General features: G+C 40.6%; 2 protein-coding genes across 2 annotated transcripts in view; one reads left to right on the plus strand and one right to left on the minus strand.

The window, feature by feature from the left end:
• The window catches only part of dpf1 (double PHD fingers 1), a 47,962-nt gene extending 42,197 nt beyond the window's left edge, over window positions 1-5,765 (plus strand). Inside the window, exon 12 of the mRNA XM_088078608.1 lies at window positions 993-5,765. Within this exon, the coding sequence (XP_087934734.1) occupies window positions 993-1,063 (71 nt within the window). The 3' untranslated portion in view covers window positions 1,064-5,765. The remainder of the gene's footprint in view (window positions 1-992) is intronic.
• The window catches only part of LOC121943542 (zinc finger FYVE domain-containing protein 1), a 70,926-nt gene extending 58,505 nt beyond the window's left edge, over window positions 1-12,421 (minus strand). The window contains exon 1 of the mRNA XM_088078607.1: window positions 12,019-12,421. The gene's annotated coding sequence lies outside the window, so the exon portion shown is untranslated. The remainder of the gene's footprint in view (window positions 1-12,018) is intronic.
• Window positions 12,422-12,630: the final 209 nt, after the last annotated feature.

Below are 12,630 nucleotides of genomic sequence, written 5' to 3' on the forward strand. Positions count from 1 at the left end.
TCCATGGTAAAAGTGTCACTTGGCTGAACATACAGTCGCAGTGGCACTTGTGTTCAACACTCACTAACAGTGTCATGCTCTGCCCACACATGCAACGCTTTTGATTTACAAGAAACATTTTGAAATTCAGCAGTAGTCTGTTATTTTAGGTTTGCTCTCCAGAAAAAACCTGACTGAGCTCTCACATGGATGGTAAACATATATTTTCATACATAGTGTGTTGTGCTTAAGGTCGAGCTGAAAAGAAAAATGCCTTTTTAGCACGATTAACCCACTAAAACCTGCTTATATCTGGCTTTTTAATGTAACATCATAATCAGCATTCAAACACGGGTCAAATTCCTCTTCAGTAGTCGCAGGTATTTATCACCTCCAGCTCTGATCAGCATTGATGGAAATATAACACCCAGATGAACATGCTCATTTTAGCCCCTTTGCCAGCAAGATGTGATGGCAGGCCCCCAAAAAATGGCTGTCCGTCATCTAAGCCTGCCCACTTTCAGCAGCCCAATCAAATGCAAAGGATTTGATTTGAATCCTTTTTGTAACTGTACATCGATCAAGTATTCTAGTTCACTGGGAAATACATCCCAGTAAAAAAAAACTAAAGACGCTCTAACTTCTATTAACTGGGACTTTATTGCTCACATAACACCTTTAGACACGTTACAGCACACTGAGAGCTGCATTTCAGCAACCATCTCAAGTTGATGTGTAATTAATGTCACAAATCCTATGCTGAAATCCAAACCAAACTAGTAGTCAAATCCCCTGCATCTACAATCCACAGGCCCAGCATGTGGTGTTTTAACATGGAGCTTTAATTTACAGTATTACTTAACGCTCTGTCTAAAATGAGGGATTAATCCACAAGGCTTTACAATAGCAGTGATTGAACTTCCGATCTGCGGGGTGCTCTCTCTCTCTCTCTGTGTGTGTGTGTGTGTGTGTGTGTGTGTGTGTGTGTGTGTGTGTGTGTGTGTGTGGTGCAGGGAGCTGGAGCTGTCATCTGTGTCTGAGACAACTGAAGGAGAAGGCCTCAGCCTACATCACCCTCACTTAATCTGCCGAGCTGCGCCTCATCCTCTCGGCCCTTCATCCTCTCCCAAACCACTTCTTCGTCGCCCCTCTCTGTGCCTCAGCTGCCCCTCCTCCTCCTCTTACTTGCCGCCACCACTTCCTTTACAATCCGTCCCGGTGACCTATGACACGACTGAGCACAGAGCATACACAGCGCTGCACCCATTCATAAACGTCTCTCTAGCGGCAAACCAACCTCCATCCCTTCGTGTCACTAACACATTCCCTGATGCTTGACCTGTACCCCCCTCCCCACCTTTTCCTGCCCTGTCTCAACAGAGGAATTCATCAGCTGGCAATAAGTTTGCTAGCGAGACACACACTCCAACCTGCCAAGGGCACTTCAGAGGCATACTACTCCACAGGAACCCTCTTAAGGGCCCTCGGAAGAGCCCTAATGATCTTCAGCTGCAACTCAGTCAAGTAGTGAGTGAGAATTAATAAGATGGATAGGTGTTAGGCCGAGGACAGGGTTTGGAAGACCCTGGATAACCATGGAGCAGTAGGTCTCAGTGTTAGCCAACTGTGAAATATACACCTAACCAAAATTTCTTTTCCTCCTTCTGTCCTGAGACGACGCTGAGACGTTGAACTCTGCTCCGCTATTTATCTGCAGGGCTCGCTGCCTTGTGCAGTTTTAAAGGGGAGTAACTTGTACAGAATTCAGACTGATTCTCTATCGACACACTCTTCAAAAACTCCCCTCACTGGCAAACAATGAGCATCTATCTGGTCAGGAGCTCAGACCATCTTTGACCTCACTGCATCCTCTCTCCTTGCATGGGGTTTCCACAAATTAACGATGCATTTTGGAATTGACACTGAAGGTTTATGTGTTGGGATGTGATCTTCGGATGAGAGAAGTGATGGATTTTTCTCTAATCAGCTATCTCTGATCAAACAGTGTATTTAAATATGACAATTTAGGCTTAGCATCTCTCACAAATCCTTTACCTGACCTTTAATCACCCTTCCCTTCTATGAAACAATGACTGTGAAGCCAACGTGAGACTGAAACGCTCCTGGTGCTTGGTGTGTATTACCTGTGTGTTAAGAATGTAGGGTTGATGTGTGGACAATGCAGAACTTTGTCGGGCCCTGCTGAGGCCTAAAAATGTCTTTTTTTTAATGATTCTTTTTTCAATTTTATTTTGTTTTTCATTTGCATGTTGTTATTTCAATTGTTTTTAAAGACTTTTAATTGAAATTGAAAAGAAAGCACACTTAATTCGCAATAACGTGTTTGTGATATGAACTATTTTGGCCAAACTGGGTGTGTTATAAACTCTGTGTGTGCCTGTGTGTCTGCTTGTGTGAGTTTATCTGAGCACTACAGTAACTGTAGCCAGCTCCATGCTATGTAGGATCTGTGAGACGATTTAATTAGCACGAAAGGAATATGAATGTAAGAAAGTCCGATTCTGACAGAGGTGGGACAAAATAATTGTTTTGCAAGTCACAAGTCTCAAGTCTTGGCAATGAAGTCCAGAGTCAAGTCCAATAAGTGTTAAAAGACACGGTTCGACATTTATGGTGATAAATACCAAAATCAAAGTGTAAAAAAGATTAATTATGGATTTAGGAGGGGTTATGTGACTAGTTCTTGGCAGTAAGTCCAGGAAGTCCCACATTACACTAAAACTTATTTTGCTTTTACTCTTTTTTTTTGTACAGATTAAACAAATGAGACATCAACCAGGCACCTTTAGAGGTGCTGGTAGGTGAATTTTGTCACCTTTGGACAGAGCCAGGCTAGCTAGTTTTTCCTGATTCCAATCTAAATGCCAAGCTATGCTAAATGTCTCCCGCTTCACATTTTTGAGACAGATAAACGAGTGGTATCAATCTTCTAATACAACTCTTGGTAACATAGCAAATAATTGTGTTTCCCCCAGAATATCAAATCCCTTAACATCAAGTGCAAATCTTAAGCAAAAGTCATGATCTTTCTGCCAATTACATTTCCATTTAAAACTTTATAGTAACATCTTCAATTCATTTTTGGACTGATACTTTGTTATGTATCTTTTTCCCAATTTTCTCCTATAACTCTCTAAATTTACTCTTAGGAAAACAAATCTTGGATAAATATCACCATAACACACTGACTGTGTCAAAGGTCATTGATTTTATGTTAGCAGAGAAGCTAAGCTCTTTGTTACTAGCTTAAGGCAACACTCCTCTTGAAATATGGCCTTTTAGGATCAAACACTCAACACTTTTCAGCTTGAACGTTGGCTTTTAAAAAAAACATTAAACCACTCCTGTAACCTTATTCGCGTCTCCACTTTATACTTAGACCTAAACAGTCAGAGAATCACCAAAATATGGCTGACTGCACTGCTTCTGTTTACCACTTGATTTAATTAGCTTTAATTACTTTTTTTTAATCTTTGGAATTAGCAAGTGCACCAAATAGCTATAGTATAAGTAAAGTCATTGGTGTTAAAGTCAAAATCAGATGGCAAGTTGAATTAGCATGCTACCTTGTCAGCTCTGTTTCCCACCAAGTGAAGCAAGTTGCTTTTTTTTTTTAAATTGTGTCCTGCAAAACATGAGGTTTTGTGAAAGTGAAACGAGAGATGTTCAATGATTCTGCTATCTGCCAGTCTGCTCTGCACGTAAGAATACAGTATAGTAATACAACAGCGCTTGAAGATCAGACTGAAATATTAAGGCTGAGTTTGTCGTAATGGGATTAATAAAGTCAGTCAGACAGCATGTATATTTGTGAGCTTGCACTGAGAAAAATCTTCTTTTAACCCATGTTTTCCTCAACTAGTTTAACTGGACTTCTCAAGGAAACTTTAATGGGCACATTACAAAACAGCAAGCTGAAGTGCAAGTGCTGATCTAAGAGAATGTTTTCAACATTTCTGAATTGTTTGATAGTTAAGAGACGGCATCCATCCAATGATGTGTGAGCTTTAAGCTTAGAGACAATAGCTGTAAATATGAAATTGAATCAAGGGCAACAAATTGCCATTTCAAACAGTATTTCATATTCTCTTGTACATATCAAAGATGAAACAGGTCAAATTCAGTTTTGGTTTAAATGGCCATCTCATTTTAATGCTGCATCGTGTCTCTAAAATGGGAAGTTGCAAGATCAGACGGCTTGTGAGAATGAACCTTAACTGTATTTGCTTTAGCCATCTGATACAGAAAGACATTAGGTGCAAATACTGTGCTGCCCCTCAATTCAATGTGACTCCACTGATGCATGAATGACACCTGAAATGTTTCTGATTTCATATTTGATAATGTCAGTATTGCTTTTTTTCATACAATGATGAGAAATAACCTTTAACTTATGTTCATTTCCCGTCGGTTTCTTTTGTTTGGTTTTATGTCTTTTCACATTTTGCACAGCGTGGCTGCATTTGCTCCCCAAGTGTGTTTATGCCTCCGTGTGTATGTGTGTCTGTATGTGTGTGTATAGCCACTTATTATTACTGGAAGGTCAGAGAAAAGCAAACCAAACCAAAATAGTGAATTATTATTATTCTGCAGACGTGTTTTTCTTCTCAGTGGAACCACTTGCATGGCACAGCACTGCTACAGGATTGTAATGCAGATGACATCAACAGTGTACTTGAGTGTACACATTTCACACAAGGCACATAAATAAAAAGTATAGTGTTTCATTCATATAGTTTCTTAAATTAGTGTTACATTTTCCAACAAATCCAGTAGTATCCAATCAAAAAATGTTTATTTCCATTAACCAATCAGAGCTAACATCTAGATTTTAAGTGTGTTTGAGTGAAAAATGTATTGGAAATGGATGTTGATGATGATCGAAATGTTTGTGTGGTGGATAGACGGTGATGATGATGTCTATGGTGACTGAAAAGCCTTTACATTGGGAGCTTTCCTGGCACTTAATAGGAGAAGCATGGTGGAGTCAAACAAATTTTGATTGTACTATCTGGGGAGGGTGGGGAAGCCATGTTGGGGTTTTGGAAGGGTGGGTGTCAGTGTGATTATTTAATGACGCTTGAGCCTTCCCTTTGTACAAATGGACAAACCAAGGTGGTGGTGATAACAGGGGTGTGGGGGTCAAACAAAGCTGCATCAGGAAGCTCCAGGCCTCAAGTTAAAGCCATGACCCCTTTATCCCCTCCATTTTAGGCTGTTAGGGTGGCTCAGCCAGGGGGTCGAGACTTTGGGCCTTGCTAGGCCTCTCTTGTAAATTGTCGTTCTGTGATCTTGCTTGCACTTTTTTTTTCATTTCCCAAAAATAAGAAACTAATTGTAAGTATGTGTGTGTGTGAGTGCGGGTGCACTTTTTATTTTTAATCTTTACATTTTTTCAACGTGATTGTCTGTTGTAAACAACACTGGATAAAGATGAGTTTTTAATTTGTATTTTTTACCTTGAGAGGAAGATGAAATCTTCTTGGACATTTTTTAACCCCCCGCTCCCTCCCCCTCTTTTTCCTCCCCCCTTCTCTCTCTCTCTCTCTCTCTCTCTCTGTCTCTTTCTTTCTTTCTTTCTTTCTTTCTTTCTTTCTCTGTCTGGTACCTGGGAATGCTTTGAAATGTGGACTGTGACCGCATTGCTGTCATCACTGCTGTCAGTCATTCTCTGTGAATTCATCCGACTTTCTCAATTTACCCAGTTTTTTCTCTCTTTCCCTCAGCTCATTTTTTTCCATTAAAAAGATGAGATTGAAAAATGACCTCTACCTTTGCGTTGTCATTCTGTGCGTATGTGTGTGATTGTGCTATTTGCTCTAGTTGCTGCGGTATAAATCACAGAATATTTGTGTGTTTTTGGGCAGTAGTCAGCCTGTCTGTCTGCTCGTCTGTATTGTTGCCAACTAGCGCAGCTTACTAGTCTTTCTTTTTCCAGGTAGGGAGGACTTTCTAGCCCACACGATTCTTTCCTCACATGCAGTTATACTTGTGAGCTAGAGCTGAGGCCGACACCAACCATTTTCTCCTCTTTTCACTCTAAAGATAACAATCTTTCAAAGCAGTGCATTCAAAGTCAGCTTTCAAACCCAAATGACTAATTATCATTTCCAATTTAAACACATTCACTAGAACCCCTCATTTTATTTCTTTTTTCTTTTTTCTTTTTGCAGCACACTCCAAAAATTCCAACCTTTTCATGTGTTTGAAAAAGGAACCAATTGGCTATGAATTGACAGAAGATTAAGGGATAGTATTGTTTTGCTTCTAGCTGGCCTGAAAACTAGGAATGGGGGACAAAAGAGCCCCATTGTCCACAATTGTTTTCAACAACATTGCAGAAGAGAATACACTTTGCTATTCAGGGCAGGTGCAGTTTTGCTATTTGTGATGTATTCCTGGAGAAGAGACATTCATCATAGCTGCTGTGTTGGCCAGACCTGGCTGAGCAACAGCAGCAGGGTGAAGTCAAGCTGATCAACAATTCCATTTTTTCCTTCCCTACTTCCTTCCAGAAGCCAGAAAACCGAAAACTAGTGCACACTTGGTTCCTTGGGGGAATATAGGTATTTTTAACAATATACTTCGCAAAAACCAATTCCTCCATCCATCCTTTGGCAGAGCTCCAACCTTATCCAAAATCCTGCACTACACCCCCAACCCCCCACCATCCTGTGCATACAGAAACCCACACACAAACGCCAGCGTGTGCCACACACACTCAGACATGCGCTTTAACACACACATACTGTACAGTGTGCACATACACACACAGCCTAGAGCCCTCATCTTCTTATGAGCTTCATTACTCTGACCCCAGTCTCCCTTTCATATCTCTGAGGATGTTTATATGCAGTGTGCGTGTGTGTATGGGTGTGTGTGCGTGTGTGTGTTTTCCACTCAATACCCAATAGAATATGTGTATGTATATTTATTTAGGCCCAGAGTAAGCACAATTGTGTTTATATGTGTGTGTTTGTATGCATGTGTAAGGGTGTGTATACTGTATGTCAGTGTGTGAATACTGTACTATATGTGTGTGTGTGTGTGTGTGTGTGTGTGTGAGACTTCCCAGCCAATTACCACATCTCCCAGACAGACTGAGACTGCCTAGGCCCTGCCAGCCAATCAGAGAGGGGCTGCGCACTGCCGGGCCGGAGGTGGTTGCTATGGTAACCAGGAGGCCTGTTTGCATGGTGGCTGATGGAAGAGTGATGGATTACAGTAATGGGATGGAGGGAGGGAAAGAGGGAGTGAGATAGGAAAGAAGGGAGGAAGAAGTAAGGAGGGAGGTAGAGGAAGAGGTGAGGGTGGGAGGAAGAGAGAGAAAGAAAGAGGGAGGGAGAAAATAGGGGGAGAAGGAATGGAAGGGGCAAAGAAGGGGGTGAGGAGGAGGAGGAGGGAGACAGACTCATACATAAAGATACTGGAAATGTATGAATGCATCTGAAATGAAGCGACTTAAAAAGATGAAAAAAGAATGAGAGAAAATGATAAAGGGGAGTGGGGGAGGAGTGGAGGGGGGTTGGTATTGGGAAATGGGGTTGGGGGTGTTGGAGGGGGGATCTGTACTGTGTGTGATTGAATTCCTCTCTTTCCTTCTTCTGTCTGGGATGAGATGTGTGTCTGGCCATCTGTCCTTGGAGCAGACAGAGAGGTAAATGTGTGGAGAGATGCAGTCTCACCTTTTTGCCTCCTCAGCAGCACTGCAGTCAGACTACAGGAACTACTTTCAGTGTCTCAAACTGTAATATGAAGGCCGAGATGATGAGCTTCAATAAGTCATATGGAATCTTACAAACGTGTGTTTTGCCAAATGACACCTGATAAATTTTGCTCTGTTATCACAAAACTTGATGTAAAAAAAAATCACAAACCAGTTTTAAACTGAAATACAGGTGCCTCTTCACCTTTAAGACTCCATTCGATATTTAACCCATGTGCTTTGTTGACCTTACAGCTGTTTTGTTTGACCCCTTGCTGTATGTGTTTGCTACTATAAATAGCAATAATGGAAAAAATAGCATTTTTAATCCTTTTTTGTGTTTGTTTATTTTTGTTTTTTTCTGAACTTATTTAAACTCATTATATATAGAGAAGTCTTGAAAAGGTAACCACAAACTCAACCTCTGAGGTTGAAAAATGAAGCCAACACAGAACCCCCCCCCCAAAAAAAATTGCACATCCTCTGATGGCAACTTGATGCTGACTCCAGAGGCCAGTCAGTCCCCATAGACCCTCATGTCAAAATGCTCAACTTAACAGTTGAACTAAACATGTTTTACAGCCTAGTGCCAAAAAACACATTTTGATCTCTATAGGTTATTTCAACATTCATGACAATATGAGGGGGGGGGGTTTACGACTCACCCGCCCAAAGTTATGAATATTTAAGGGCGTGGCCCCGGAGTGACAGGCTTTCTGCAAAGCCCATAGATTTTAGTAATACCAAGAGACCAAACCAAAGATTGCACCTATTCATGTAAGTGGAGTTCCTAACCAGGCACATACGCCAAAAAAAGGCATATTTAAGGTTGGGGCAGCTTGAGGCTGTGAGTCAGATCCATCTCTAGCCCCTTCACAGCTTTATCCCCTCTTCCAAATATGGTCACATCTGGCTCTAAGAAAACCGAGACGGCGAAGTCTGAAATTAGAACTTGAGGTTTCAAAAAGGTAGTCCACACACCAATGGGAGACATCACAGTAGGCGTGTCCATTATTTATATTTAAAAAAAAAAACATACAGAAATGTAAGAATTGGTGATATATCTTACCAAAAGAATATGTCAGAGACACAAATATGTACCTCACACAGGTTGACTGTGGAGCCAGAAGCGACCATATTTGGACGAGAGGCTGGCGCTGTGGAGGAGCGAAGGCTGGATCTGACTCACAGAGTGTGTTTAGAAACACTATTGTGCATATTCAGTGGGCCACAAACCGTGGAAGTATATCTGGAAGCTACAAAACCTTTTTGGCGTATATGCACCTGGCGAGCAACCCCACTGAAATAAATAGGTGCCATCTTTAGTCCACTGTCTAGGTATTATTATAATTTAGGGACCTTGCAGGCAGTCTGTCACTCAAGCGGCTCAGCTCTTAAATATGCATGAGTTTGGGGGCCTTAATAAATATAAAAGGGTGAGTTTTATAAAAAAAAAAATAATGAAAGAGACCAAAACCTTTTTTTGTACCAGGCTGTAAACATTTCTGTTATAACATTGGGAATTTTAACATGTGGTCTACAGGGATTTACTCTGTTTTGGAGACAGCCTCAAGTGGCCATTCAATGAACTACAGTTTTTGGCACTTTATTTTCTTCCTCTGAGGTTACCTCTTGGTCTAACTCCATGTCAGACCTCTTATGAACAAACTGCTATAAGACCAAAATCCAAATATTGCAGTTAAGATTTTGGGAGGGTAGTGCTGGATAAAACATACTGCTGGGGGTAATACATACTTTTCCTTGACAAGCATCTGAAACATACTATCAGCTCAAAATCACATTTAAAAGCAACTCTTATAAAAAATATAAAAGTCATGAAGTATAAAGCTAATAAAGCAATGTTAAATATGTTTTTCAAGCTGTTGAAGAGGGAAAGAGGCCATAAAGGGCAATGTGAATAACAAAAGTGATTTGGCCACGTCTAGTGACCAATTTTAATGCCGACCGCTTAACATCCAATACCAATAATCTTCACTATCCACACTGGACCTACATGACCAGAGAGCCCAAAAGCAATTAACAATCAAATTTGCAGCCTAACTAGTTAATCAATCAAGTGACCAGGATCAATGCAAATCAATAATGTGGTTTCCCAGACTTGTACTGTAAGAGGCTCGAATCGAAAACTGATTTCAGAGGATTGCTCACAAGTGCCTGATTTTGCCTCTCGGTCTGTAGTCTCTCACACCTTCACTTTTCTTGTTAGAACCACACTGAGTTCCCTCTCACTGACAGACAGCCATTGAGGATGCTTTTGAGTCAAGGATTAGACTAAATGTGTGTCTGGGGAACCCAACTCCCTGTGATCTTTTCAAGCGACAAAGCGCTAGTCAAGTCAATTAAAGATGCAGTCCACTCAAATTAACTTCTGGGCCAAATCAAAAACATAAAAGGCGTTACTAAAATCCATCATAGTGGCGGATTAAAACGTCCTCTTGTCATTCAGAGTGTCATCTTTAATGATTATCTGCCACAATCCTTACTTTGAAGGTGTTTTACTGCTTTGAGACCATCTATTGAGACAAAACTGTAATTTACTTGTTTTGAGTGTTGATAACACGATCTATCAGTGATTGGATCATCAGTGTGCAGAATGAGTATTTTCCAGGTGGATGAACACTTGAATAATCAGCAGTGAAATAGTGTTCAAAAGAAGGAACGGACTTCAAAAGGTGAACTTGAAATCACAATTCAACACTGCAGCCTAGAGGCAGACTCTGGCAACAGCATTAGTCTTTTACCCAATACAAATAAAGAAAGTAATAACTGCATTAACAGTGCAACATCGGTCAATCAATCAAATACAAACACAGGGAAATAAGGAATACACTGATTCATAATTGAATCCAAATTCTTGAGAGAGAAAACAAAAAATATATAAAAGCATAGCTGAATTATAGTACATAAAAAAGGCAATGCTCATTGTTTCCTGTAATTTTATATGTGGTTTATTTATTTGATTGCTTTGAAAATGCTTTTGTTTCTGTCCTTTTCTCTTATTACTGTCTGAGTCCTTAGTTTGGCTGCATTTTCCTCCCTCTCTAGTTGTGTGCAATATTTACATCTGAAATTAGATAGAAAGCCAAATAGTATGGACCATTAATTACAACGTTAATTTGTTTCCTTTTAATAATAAAGCAATTACCCTGAGCAAACACAGTTGCAACGTTGTGTACCGCCGTTTACTGTCTTGCAGTCATGTACTGTGAGATTTACACTGATTGGTAAATGTGAAAAATGAACGACAGCAGAGCAATGGGAAAATACAAGGCTGATTAAATAAAGCCCAACTCTCTTTATCTTATCCCTTATGTTCTGTGTGTTTTCTCTGTGGCTTTAATCCAGTTTGATATTATTCAACCTTCAGCGGGTCACTTTTGATCCCAAACAAATTTCAGGGTTGGCAATAACTTATATAATCATACTGAAATTCATCAATGCCTGACCAATGACCAATTTTAAGCCATTGTGAGTGTTTATGGGCAGGAGGTAACCACAGTGAAAGTACACATATATACAAAGATGGACCCTGATAAATATCATGGATTAGATTATTTTTACTTATTTAACGATGTTTAACCAGCAGCTTACTGCTGTAGTTGGTTTTGTCAAGCTAGTTTTTAACCATTTTGTATAGGACTGCAACTTGTGATTATTTTCAATATGAATAAGTCTGCTGATTACTCTCTTGATTGACTGATTAGACGTTTGGTTTGTAAATATTCAGAAAATAGCGAGAGATGCATTTACAATTACCCATGCAAAAAAGTTCAGGAGGCTTGTTTTGTCCAAACAACAGTCAGCCCCATGGCGGGGGGGGGGGGCAAAACTGTCACAACAAATGTACATATTAAACTCAACAGCAGCAATGAGGTTCATTCATCGCTAGAAAGGGGCGCACAATTGCGCGGCGCAATTACCAATAAAAAGACTGCTGAGCATGACCAACAATCAACAACATTGAGTAAACACGCACGCTGCGCGTAAATTACGCACAACAAACCAATACAACAGCATGACCAGCAGCGCTACATAAATGCACGGAAATTGGCACGAATGAACAACAACGCAACAGCATGACCAGAAAGACTGCCTAAAGTGGCACAATTTAACAGGCGCATAACCCAAACCATTGCGTAACGGCGCATATGCTAAATGCGTACCAAAAACCACCACAGAACAGTTGTGTGGGCCCTATACTAGACCAACCAGCAATTACACACAATGCAGAGAAAAAAACACTATAACGTACAGCAGCAGACATGAGCTAAACATGAAAACAGTCAACTCACCCTCCGGTCAGTGCTGCTCCGCTCCTTGACGCTAAAAAGTTCGAGACGCCGTTTCCCCGTCCAATGGGATTTCCTCCACACACAGTCCTCACACTCATCGTTGCATTTCTGGGATAAGTCCTTTTCAAAACCGAGTTGAATTAGCTTTGCGCATACAAAGTATAGGCCTTCGCTAAAAAGGTTTTCAAAGCGAAAAGTGAACTAGCACATGCAACCTCTCGGCTAGCTTCTGGAGGTGCACGGTCCTCAGCGGCTGCAGTTCTCTCGCCCGATATGTCATTAGCTTTAAACCATTTTTCGTATATCCATTTTTAAGTTAAAACAGAATACTACCACTGCAAGTTTTTATTTTGTGTTTGTTTGTTTGTTTCCACTGTTGCTCCAGTTTGACCTGTTTGAAAACTTCCGAGTTAGTTGGGCGGGCAGAGACGTCATATGGGCGGGCCCGGCCCGGTCTGGCCTGCCCTTAACGCCGGGCCTGCCAACAGTCCACAACGTACAATGATTTAAAAACAACTGAAATGATAAAATGATGATAATAAAAAGATAGAAATAAAAAAAAGAAAAATGGCAAATCAAAGGTTAGAAGCAGGGAATGTGGAATCTTATCTG

The sequence above is a fragment of the Plectropomus leopardus genome, chromosome 6 (assembly GCF_026936395.1).
Source record: "Plectropomus leopardus strain MGB_pleo_1.0 chromosome 6, ASM2693639v1, whole genome shotgun sequence".
NCBI lineage: Eukaryota > Metazoa > Chordata > Actinopteri > Perciformes > Serranidae > Plectropomus > Plectropomus leopardus.